This window comes from Rhinoderma darwinii, chromosome 5, assembly GCF_050947455.1.
Source record: "Rhinoderma darwinii isolate aRhiDar2 chromosome 5, aRhiDar2.hap1, whole genome shotgun sequence".
NCBI classification, from domain to species: domain Eukaryota; kingdom Metazoa; phylum Chordata; class Amphibia; order Anura; family Rhinodermatidae; genus Rhinoderma; species Rhinoderma darwinii.
In genome coordinates this window covers 337,208,950-337,221,375 of record NC_134691.1, presented here as the reverse complement: position 1 = coordinate 337,221,375, position 12,426 = coordinate 337,208,950, and the positions used below count along the sequence as shown (strand labels likewise).

Genomic DNA, 12,426 nt, shown 5'->3' with positions numbered 1-12,426 from the left:
TCATGTCAAACTATATTTAGGGTGCAGCCAACATGCAACTTGTCATATACCCCCAATGAATAATGGTGCTGTAGGGCTTACCTGCCTAAAAAAACCCTCCCCTCTTTCCCCACAACCCCCTATTTAAAATGGTGCCCTCTTTTTGTATTAGTTCATGGCCCCAGACCGCTCTACTCTGAGTCTGGACGCCCTCCCGTTCTCATCCCTTATAGGAGTGAAGGTCATTATGACCTCTAAGCCGCTCAGAGGGGGAGCACTGACTACATTCACACAACCTATGAGGCGGGGAACCTAAGTTGGGACCCCTACTCTCAAGGAGACACTTAGGAGTTGTATGGGCACCCCCTGCTGTATCTATGCCTTTGCCCTTACCCTGTGGGGTGGGGTAAATACTAACATTGCTACCATACTGAGCAGGGGTTTTTCCCATCATTCCTGGTAAAATATGGAGACTTGCCGGATGGGGGTAAATCTCCTGGTAATCCCGGGATCTTTCCCCCCACACTTGATTTTGGGATTGAGTGGTCGGATGTCCTCCGGAGGAATGTTAATAACGGGTCAGACCAGGACTGCGCCTCTCCAGCTGCAGGACAAGAAGGGCTCAGTGACTTGTTTCTCCTCCTGAGGCTCCCGGGCCGGTCATTGCCCCTTCTCTCTAAATCCTTTGTCACCTTTTCAGGAATCCCAGGTTTCAATGCCCTCCAAGGGGTTCATGGTGGAGGGGCGCTGCCTGCTGAGGCTACATCACCTCTACAGTGGTGGAGCTTACAACTCCTGCGCTGCCACCTAATGATATTGTGTCGCTCTCCCAGTGGGCAGGGGTATAATTGTAACCTCTGCAGCCCCTGTTTCACCACTGCGCCCACATAAAAAACCTCTGCCCATATAGACACATTGTGCCCATACAAACTGTGCCCATACAAACTGCTCATACAAACTGCCCATACAAACTGTGCCCATACAAACTGCCCATACAAACTGCCCATACAAACTGTGCCCATACAAACTGTGCCCATACAAACTGTGCCCATACAAACTGCTCATACAAACTGTGCCCATACTGTGCTAAAGTAGTCCAATTGTGGCCATACAGATAAACAGTGTTAATATAGATAATGTGCTTAAAAAAACAGAATTTAGCAGTCTTGTCCCTGTGTGCTATTTTCTTCCTATGTCAGCCAGTTAGAAACCTTCGTCGTCTTCTGCTTCTTCTTCGTCATCTTCTTTTTCATCATCTTCTGCTTCTTCATCTTCTTCGTCGTCTTCTGCTTTTTCTTCATCTTCTTCTTATCGTCGACAGCTTCTTCTTCGTTTTCTTTTTCGAATTTTCTCCATATTTGTCTTCTTTTTCTTGTTCTTCTTCGTCTTTTTCCTCTTCTTCGTCTTCTGCTTTTTCTTTGTCTTCGTCAGCTTCTTCTGCTTCTTCTTCTTCCTATTGTAGATGTGTCAGGGAAGTTACAGCAGCCATTGTTGGCAGCTTTGGACCTATCACTTAGTCACAGAGTCACCCGGGCTTCATAAAAAAGCATAGCCCCTGCTGTCTCCTCCTCTTTCTCTAGCTCCTCCTTTTTAGGTTTTTACACTTAATTCAATGCATAGTCTGATCTGTGGCAGCCCGGCAGTGGAAAAACTAGAAAGAATCAGGTATTAGTTTTTACTACATACAGCATGCTGAGACATCTCCAAGGAACTCTCAGAAGTGACGGATAACAGAGAGCAATATCGAAAGACCATCTTTTTTTCTCAACTATAAAGGGCAATTTTCATATAACTGATTTAATATTCCTTGATACAGTGAATGTTTATAAGATCCCCAAACCATAGCAGGAGTTAGGGATGAGTTTGTCATTTGGCACAACTCATGATGATGTCACCATTTACTACCTGGGGTGTTACATAGGTCTGCGGGTAAACCTATATATATTAACTCATAGAGTTCTGACAAATGCTGCAGCCCCCCTTAATAAGTGACACATTCAGCTCTGCTACATCTGTGCTTTATGTTCTGCAGAGTGATTCTTGTGCAGCCTGTAACTTCCACCCTTGTATTGTGTGCACTTTCCCTGTGAGGAAATCTCTTTGGGATCCCTCCCCTACCATTCTCCTGCCCTGCAGAAGGTATATAAAGGCTCCACCACAGCACAGAGGTTCACACTCCTAGCAAGCAAGGCAAGGAATTGCTGCTTCCCCCACCATGATCATCTCAAGGCTCCAGTGCTGCCTCTTGTACTTATTGTGCGTTCTCTTTAAGAGCTGCCAGTCCTTTAAGAATGATGCCACTGAGATCCTATATTCCCATGTGGATAAACATATAGCGGACAGCACCAACAGCAGCGCCATCAACCAAGCCAGGAATGGGGGCAGGCACCCCACTAATTCTGCCCAGGACAGGACAAGTAAGTCAATGCCCATTTAAATGCAATTATATGCCAGTGCATATGCCGGCCATGCTGGGAGTTGTAGTTTTTCAACAGCTGGGGGGCTGCGGATGACAGACTGCTGCTTTATTATGCTCCATCATTCTGGGTGATCCTATTGGAACTGCATAAATAGCAATTTCCTAATATACATCTATGATCAGAATCATCAGATCGCTCCAGAGTGTCCCATTTGTAGGATGGGGGATCCAATTTTGAAAAATTGTGGCTCAGCAGCCATAGGGGAGATGGATCAACTCTAATAGAGGAAAGGAGCAATTCCAACACCAGGTCTATATTTGGGGTCACTACACCAGGTCTATATTTGGGGTTACTACACCAGGTCTATATGGGGGGGGGGGTCACTCTATATTTGCAGGATAAATCAGGAAATTGCTTAAATGGCAATCCCCCCCGCTGTCATAATATTGCCAGAATTGATCATTTTTGCAGAGGAAGTGATCCAATATTATTGATTAATATGATTAATTACAGATGTAGCAGAGCTGAATTGGTCATTCAGTTAAACTGTGATTACTCTCTGATGCACTAGGATTACATGCAGTCCCATGTTAAGCTTCAGATAATACAGATCCCTGGATAATTGGGAACTGTGAACAGCTACAAACTCACATCTGCTACATCTGTAAAAGTCATTCAAGGTGTAAAGGTGCCCATACACAACAGAAGTTGTTTCGAAAGCAGGATGGTGGATTGAAACATGCCCGGTCCTTTGTTCCCGCAGGAGATAAGCAGCTGCCAGAGGCGTCTGGCAGCGACTTATCCCCTTTCCGCATTAAATACACGTGTCAAGCATGCATGTGTATGAGGCAGTGCGGAGGAATACCTGTTGGCCAACAGCTACCTTATGGGCAGATTTATACAGATATGGGCACATTTACAGATGCAGCAGAGCTGAGTTGGTAATTTGGCACAACTCATATTGAGTGATTCCTTTACGTCTTTACATAGGACTGCAGGAAAACCTACTACATTATCTTAAAACTGACAATGCAGACACAATGCACTCCCGATGGCGCTAATGATCAACTCAGCTCTGCTACATCTGTATGTTATCATTTTTTTGCTTGTATCCAAAGCTTTGCTGTGTGTTTTTTTTGTTTGCACAATATTCACTGTGTTCTGTATGAAAGAGGTTTTATGCTGCATTGCACATAGAGAGATGTAGTGTTTTCAGATATTAAGTACAGATATTATTAGGCTGTTATGTGAATCTATTGTATTCATACAGTCACTGCTATATGTTACATATAATTCTACAGGATGTATACCCCCTCCCCCATACTTACCCTATAATATTACTCTCTGCTACAGTTAAGGTGATATAAGCGATGACAATGGACTTCTTCTCTGCAGAGATTTCCCACTGACTTCTCCGACCCATAGAAAATATCACAATAGGAACATTAGCGTGACACTGAGATCCCCGGCTCAGGATATGTGAAAACTGCTCATGTGGATCATGTTGTATCTATGTAGCACAAGGGAAAAAAACTGCATGTACAAATGTAGCAGAGCTGAGTCTGTCAGATGGAACAGGACTTGATTTGCCTGATACATAAGAGATGAGATGGTTGGATGAACTAGAGCTAAGTTTTCCAGATATAGCTGAGCTCACCTTCCCATATGTAGTAGAGCTGGTAGATGCAGTAGAGCCGATTTGGCCAGATGCAGCAGAGCTGATTATGGCAGAAGCAGCAGAGCTGATTATGGCAGATGTAGCAGGGCTGATTATGGCAGATGCAGCAGAGCTGATTATGGCACATGCAACAGAGCTGATTATGGCACATGCAACAGAGCTGATTATGGCACATGCAACAGAGCTGATTATGGCACATGCAACAGAGCTGATTATGGCACATGCAGCAGAGCTGATTATGGCACATGCAGCAGAGCTGATTATGGCACATGCAGCAGAGCTGATTATGGCACATGCAGCAGAGCTGATTTTGTTAGCTGCAGTATAGCTGTTTGTCATATGCTGAGGAATTGAACTACCCAGATGCAGCAAAGTTTAGCTTGTCACGTGCAGCAGAACTGAATTACCTGGGTGCAGCAGAACAGAGTTTGACAGATGCAGTAGATCTGGGCTTCCCAGATGCATCAGCGCTGTTTGTCACATGAGGTAGAACGGAGTTTGCCACATGCCCAGGTGCAGCAGAGCTAGCCAGATGCAACAAAGAAGACTAGGCCACCTACAGCATTGCCAGATTCAACAGAGATGGAATAACCTGATGTAGCAGAGCTGTGAGTGACACAAGCTAAAGGGCTGGGATAGCTAGATGAAGCAGAGATGAGTTTCCCAGATGCACACAGCAAAGCTTTACAGATGCAACAGGGATGGGTGGTTCATTTTAGAAGAGTTTGGAATGGCTCGATGTTGTAGGGCTAAGTTGCTACCTGCAGCAAATCTGAAGTTCCCAGGTACAGCAGAGAAGATTTTGTCATTTGCATATCTCTGTCATACTCAGACTAGAAGTCTTCCCGATATATGTAACATTTCCCTCCACATTTATCTTCATCTTATGTAACTCCAGGAACTTTGACATAACTCAGAAGTGGAGCAGCACCATGCTGAGCCCCTGGGCCTGGACTAGTGATGTCGTCAGGCCTGGTGCAGGGACATCATATAAAGTGACATGTTTGGCTCACTGACCACTTTCTGTCACACCTTGTTATAAGGAGATGTAGAATCTATACCAATATTAGACGTTCACCATCAGTACAATGGAAGCTCAGTTACAGTACATCAAAGTAGCAGAGCCAAGTTTGTTAGAAGTAGTAGAGCTGTGCAATTTATGGCCACCAATACAGACCCAAAGAGTTAAAGAGGCTCTCCGGTTTTATGTAAATCACGCTAATCACTCTATAATTCTGCAACTTTCTATATAATTTGTTTTTCAATTTCTAACCATTTTCAAGAACTCTGCTTGCTGTCAGTAAATGTGAACTGTCTTGCTTACATTCAGAAAACCCATCCTGACAATTCTTCTCACAGCTGAGGGTTTGCTACAATTATATCCAGTCTAGCCAATCCTCTGTGAGCTAAACACATAGCCAGCACAAATCTCTCCCAAGGTCCTGAGAGTTTGTTACAATGTATCAGTGCAGGTAAAATGTATCATTCTAGAATCCAGACAGTTTACCTCAAAGAGGAGTGTTTAGACTGGATAGAATTGGAGCAAACCCTCAGCTGTGCGAAGTATCAGGTCTTTATTAGGTTTTCAGTGTCTGGATGTAGGCAAGGCTGTTCCCTTTCACTGACAGCAAACATTGATCTTGAAAATGGTGAGGATTTGAACCACAGTACATTAGTATATATTTTTTTTATTATACTATGATAAGCTTTATTTTCATAAACCACTTTAATTCTATTTGTTCTAATTGCAGTCCTATGTAAAGCTTCATGCAGTGAATAGAACATTATCATGTGATGTTACAATGTAGCAGAAGTCACAGGAACTATCCACGTATCTCATGTTACATGCGCTCAGGACTTTATACTGTCTCCACATTTCAATAGGTCTCATAGACAGCGCCCCCTCTCCTCTTTCTACTTTAGCTTATCTCTACAGATGTAGCAGAGCTGATTTAGTCATTTGAAGTTTTTTTTTTAATTTTAATGTAACTAAAGCTTAACCATTGTATAATGAAAAGCTTAGCAACTTTCTAATATTCTTCACAATTGACACCATTTTTGCTTGTTGTCATTGAATGAAAACATAACATATTACATCCCAAGCTGAAAATATGCCCTGACCTAGTCCTGCTGACACAGCAGCAGAGCTCATTAGAAGGGAGAACTTCAGAGGTTTTCAGCCTCTGAATGTAATTAAGACTGTTTCCATTCATTGACCATAAGCAGAGATAGTGAAAATAATGAGGAATTGAAAAAAAAAAAAAGATATATTATAAAGTTATATTGATTTTTTTTTTTCTCTATTTGCTTAGAACCAGAACTCCTGGGGCTGTATTGCTATTCCAGTATAATATATAATGCAGTAGGTTTGCTCATACCCCTCAATTATCCCTCTTTTTGGATGAAGAGTGCCTACTGTTGACCCAAATACCTTGGCACAAATGCAGCTCTGCTATATATATCAAACTTAGCTTTGCTACATATGTCAAACACAGCACTGCTACATATGTCAAACACAGCACTGCTACATATGTCAAACACAGCACTGCTACATATGTCAAACACAGCACTGCTACATATGTCAAACACAGCACTGCTACATATGTCAAACACAGCACTGCTACATATGTCAAACACAGCACTGCTACATATGTCAAACACAGCACTGCTACATATGTCAAACACAGCACTGCTACATATGTCAAACACAGCACTGCTACATATGTCAAACACAGCACTGCTACATATGTCAAACACAGCACTGCTACATATGTCAAACACAGCACTGCTACATATGTCAAACACAGCACTGCTACATATGTCAAACACAGCACTGCTACATATGTCAAACACAGCACTGCTACATATGTCAAACACAGCACTGCTACATATGTCAAACACAGCACTGCTACATATGTCAAACACAGCACTGCTACATATGTCAAACACAGCACTGCTACATATGTCAAACACAGCACTGCTACATATGTCAAACACAGCACTGCTACATATGTCAAACACAGCACTGCTACATATGTCAAACACAGCACTGCTACATATGTCAAACACAGCACTGCTACATATGTCAAACACAGCACTGCTACATATGTCAAACACAGCACTGCTACATATGTCAAACACAGCACTGCTACATATGTCAAACACAGCACTGCTACATATGTCAAACACAGCACTGCTACATATGTCAAACACAGCACTGCTACATATGTCAAACACAGCACTGCTACATATGTCAAACACAGCACTGCTACATATGTCAAACACAGCACTGCTACATATGTCAAACACAGCACTGCTACATATGTCAAACACAGCACTGCTACATATGTCAAACACAGCACTGCTACATATGTCAAACACAGCACTGCTACATATGTCAAACACAGCACTGCTACATATGTCAAACACAGCACTGCTACATATGTCAAACACAGCACTGCTACATATGTCAAACACAGCACTGCTACATATGTCAAACACAGCACTGCTACATATGTCAAACACAGCACTGCTACATATGTCAAACACAGCACTGCTACATATGTCAAACACAGCACTGCTACATATGTCAAACACAGCACTGCTACATATGTCAAACACAGCACTGCTACATATGTCAAACACAGCACTGCTACATATGTCAAACACAGCACTGCTACATATGTCAAACACAGCACTGCTACATATGTCAAACACAGCACTGCTACATATGTCAAACACAGCACTGCTACATATGTCAAACACAGCACTGCTACATATGTCAAACACAGCACTGCTACATATGTCAAACACAGCACTGCTACATATGTCAAACACAGCACTGCTACATATGTCAAACACAGCACTGCTACATATGTCAAACACAGCACTGCTACATATGTCAAACACAGCACTGCTACATATGTCAAACACAGCACTGCTACATATGTCAAACACAGCACTGCTACATATGTCAAACACAGCACTGCTACATATGTCAAACACAGCACTGCTACATATGTCAAACTCAGTTCTTCTACATATGTCAAACTAAGCCCTGCTACATGTCATGCACAGTTCTAAATATGTTGAACTCAGCTCTGCTATATGTCAAACTCAGCCCTGCTACATATATCAAACTGTGCTCTGCCACATAAGTCAAACTGAGCTCTGCTACATATATCAAACTCAGCTCTGCTACATAAGTCAAACTCTGCTCTTCTACATAAGTCAAAATCAGCTCTGATACATAAGTCAAACTCAGCCTTAGCTACATATGTCATACTCAGCACTACTACATATGTCAAGCTCAGCTCTGCTACATCTGTAGGTAACCCGGGGAGAGGCCAGGTAATAGCTGCTTCCCCTCTCACCTGTCTGTGACACTTCAGCAATGTGAGGAATGATTCCAGGCATGAAAGGCTTTGATTTGAGTCCAGCATTTGTTTGCACTTCCTGGCTCAGTATTCACGTGCCCGAGGGCCTTTGGCAAAAAGTAAACATATAGACATTTTATTGAGATCTCTGGCACCCGGCGCTCGCCTCCAGCGGCCCACCACCAGCCTGATGAGGGGGAGGGGAAAACCTGGATCGCAATGAACAGAAATGACATTTGGCCGACTTCCCATGGCCCATTAATCGAGAACTATTAGAAGAAATGTACATTTTTGGCATCTCCTCACCTGGGTTAGGAAATGTATGGTGGCGAAGAACTGAGCGCGGACGTGTGGATGAGACGTGGTGGCGCGACCCATTGTCTGTTTCCTATACAGAGAGGACCCGCCATCACTGTCATCACTTTTGGTTTTTAAAGGGCCATGTCAGTTCCCAACTTGTCCCGCTCCCGTGTTGTTTTTACCCCGTGCCGGTGTCTCAGGTTCCATGTAAATCTCATTAAGGCCGGATTTCGGAGGTCTGTCAGTGGGAGATAATTGGTCATCACGTCAGCCAAGACCTGTAGCTACATGCCGCGGGCACGACTAGGTGGGTTATATTGCAGCTGCGTGGACTTCACGCCTTCATTTTACTTTAAAAAAGGAATTCGTATCAATGGGACTTGATATGGGCTGGATTATCAGACATTCTGGATTATCAAATGATCCTGGAAAAGTAGATACAACTCATTGGTAGAGGTGAGAAGTATCAGGAAGTCCAGGAACCCAAAATAAAATCTGCTGCTATCAAAGTTTTTTAATCATAATTAAAAATTGGCTGACCAAGGACTGATATTTACTGGCGACTTTTTCTTATTTGACATTTCTGGAAAAAATTATTTCTCAAATCATCATCAGCTCCCTCTATCAGTTCAGTAGGGACGGCAGCAATATTGTATGTCCCCTAGTTACATTGTTGCAACAGTGTTATGGATTTCTGCAAGAAGGTCAACTTCCATAGTAGCCCATATACATGAGGTAATTGCCCTCCATCTCCCCCATGTGGTTCAGCTTGGTAGAACATCCGTGTTAATTCATATGAAGGTAGAAGAGGCCATAGATCTTTAGGTAGTGCTTATAATCTCCCCCTACTGCTCACAGACTCAAAATGGGTCCATGTATGGGTCCTTTAGGGCATTTACTAAGGTATAAGAAGTGCTCATAATCCCCCCCTACTGCTCCCTGACTCAAAATTGGCCCATGCATGGGTCCATTTGGGCATTTGTATGAGAGGTCCTCACAATCTCCCCCCTACTCATCCCTGACTCAAAATAGGCCCATGCATGAGTCCATTTGGGTATTCTTCTAAGGTATAAGTAAAATATAACCGCAAGTTGTCAAGTTCCCTCATGAGGTCAATATGGGCCGTCATTAACCTTTACTGTCTTCTTCTAGGCCACCATCAAGTTGGGTGTCGAGAACTGAGATCCACCAAGTACATTTCAGATGGCCAGTGTACCAGCCTAAGACCCATAAAGGAACTCGTCTGTGCCGGAGAATGTCTTCCACTCCCCATTCTTCCCAACTGGATCGGAGGAGGTTATGGCCTGAAATACTGGAGTCGTAGAAGCACCCAGGAATGGAGATGCGTCAACGACAAGTCACGCACTCAACGTATTCAGCTCCAATGTGCCGATGGCACCACCAGAACCTACAAAGTCACCGTGGTCACTTCCTGCAAGTGCAAGCGATACACGAGGCAACACAATGAATCAAGCCACAACTACGAAGGGGTATCCCCTATAAAACCCGCCCATGCTCACCAACATCATCATTCCCACAACAACCGAGATAAAAAAAGACTAAGTAAGATTAGCAAATTCATATCCAGCTAGACGGGACGGGACGCCCCATGAGGCCAAATGACTTTGTCCCTTAAGACTTATAAAGACATTTCCTTTCTGTGAATCTCAAGAGGTCATTGAACAATAAGGCTACAAACAATGAATTTTTTTTAACTTCCTAATCTTTTTGAAGGATTACATTTTTTTTTTTTTTTAAGAAGAAATTCCAAATATTTAGGAAAAAAATTTGCAGAAATTGTCATGGTATTATGGACAGGGTCAATGGTGCTTAAGATAGAAACAAAAAAGACAACATATGTACAAAAAATAAATTGGAATAATTTATAAACCCCGTATTTTTTGTCCTGAAGCATCAAGCTAAAGTGTGCTTTTCTTATTAATATAATCAAATTTTAAAAACAAAAATATAAAGGTAAAATATAGCCAATATTTTACATGTTTTATGCGCTACTCAACAGGTGACATGACATATCCAACTACTCAACTCATTTATCAATTTATATTTGTCCATCAAAAATTATTATTAATTTTGTAAAAATTAAAATTGCTGCAAATAAAAACACATAATACAAATTCTACATTGAATTGTAATAATTAAAAAATATAAATATTTGAATGCAAATGGCAATAATGTTACTTTATACCATTTGGACAATATACAATTACTACAATACATTAAATTTGTTACTTTTTAACTAAAGATAAATAATTAAAACAATAATTCCAAATATTTTTTTTAAAGCAAATGGCAATAATGTATCTTTCCACTTAAGTCATTAAAATATTTATCATTTGCTTAATTTGAATACACTGAAAATATTTATATAATGAAAAAAATATTTCTTAAAAATATTATTAATAAAAAAAAAGTTTAAAGCAAATTGCATTCATGTCTTTCCCTTTCGTACAACATAAAATTACATAATTTGTTTTATTTAACTAACTAAAATATTAATTGAATAATTTAAAAACAAATATTTGAAATCTAATGTCAAATACATCACTTTCTGATTTTCCAAGAACATTAAATATCATTTGTTTTAATGTAATTAACTTAAAATGATTGATTTAGTAATTTAAAAAAAAAAAAAGTTCCCAAAATTTTGACTTTCTATTTTCAGAATTTTTTTTTTTTTTACAGAATTGTCTTGAATTTCTAAACAACCTGTTGTGTTTTACCAGCATTAAAATATTGCCATTTATAAATGAACATATTATAAAAATATTTATTTGTCACTGTTATTATAAGCCGTGTTCTTCTGGGGTGGGTCACAGATAAATGTGGCCCGTTGCCCTCATCTCAGAAAGGTTTCTGTAGCTTTTGAATGTGTATTTTTTTAAATTGTACAGTACATTATATATCATACAGCATTTTTTTTATGTATCAAAGTATTTTCTTACGACTTGTAAGTAGAGCGCATTCCACATTTTTGTAGATATTGTAAAATAATTCTGTAGTATTTGTGGTATATTTTTATTGTTGTATTTTATTAGTACAGGACATGTGTCTGGATGTTTATTAAAAAGCTATAATGTGCAATCAAGATTATAAAGCTGCGGTTCTGTTTATTCCTTTTCATGTTTGGGTTTCTATCATGATGTGTCCTTAGGGCTACTCACCCACCAGTTGGTATGTGTCAATTGGCGCCCTAACCCCCTTCACCGCCAATCCCGAGGACAAAGAAGATTTCAGTATGTATAAAGGCAGACGGATACCTTGAATCTCTTGGTCCCCAATGCAAAATCTGTAACACCTACCATGTGCTGTTATGCTACTAACGTCTTCATGTGTGGCAGAGGGTTCTTTGGGCCCCCTTAGGCACCGGGGTCTGGGTGCAGCTCTTACCCTTATCCCCCCCATGGCTATGCCCCTGTATAAGTGTCAAGGTAGATTATAGGGGTGTAAGGCTCTATGGCCTCTATTATGTAGAAGGCAGCTACCAGTGGCAGATTAAGTAGACCGTAAACCCTGGGCTATTCCCCAAACTTGGGTCCCCCCTCTCTATCACTGCCCTGCTGCGCCATGTCTATAGTTAACACCACCTTACTGTGCAAGCATTGACAAATAGGTGTTACGATTCCCCTTGTCAAAGGGCTGTGTCACTACATAC

General features: G+C 41.3%; 1 protein-coding gene across 1 annotated transcript; it reads left to right on the top strand.

Moving 5' to 3' along the window:
- The first annotated feature begins 2,168 nt into the window (after positions 1-2,168).
- Positions 2,169-10,905, top strand: SOSTDC1 (sclerostin domain containing 1). Its single transcript, XM_075828779.1, has 2 exons — positions 2,169-2,396; positions 9,906-10,905. Exons 1-2 carry the CDS (start codon positions 2,195-2,197, stop codon positions 10,343-10,345), a joined length of 642 nt encoding a protein of 213 aa, XP_075684894.1. The 5' UTR covers positions 2,169-2,194; the 3' UTR covers positions 10,346-10,905.
- The last annotated feature ends 1,521 nt before the right edge of the window (positions 10,906-12,426 follow it).

Coding starts and splice junctions, on each gene's coding strand:
- SOSTDC1 (XM_075828779.1), top strand. CDS start 2,195: ATGATCATCTCAAGGCTCCAGTGCTGCCTCTTGTACTTATTGTGCGTT. Junction 2,397..9,905: donor TTCTGCCCAGGACAGGACAA/GTAAGTCAATGC, acceptor GTCTTCTTCTAG/GCCACCATCAAGTTGGGTGT.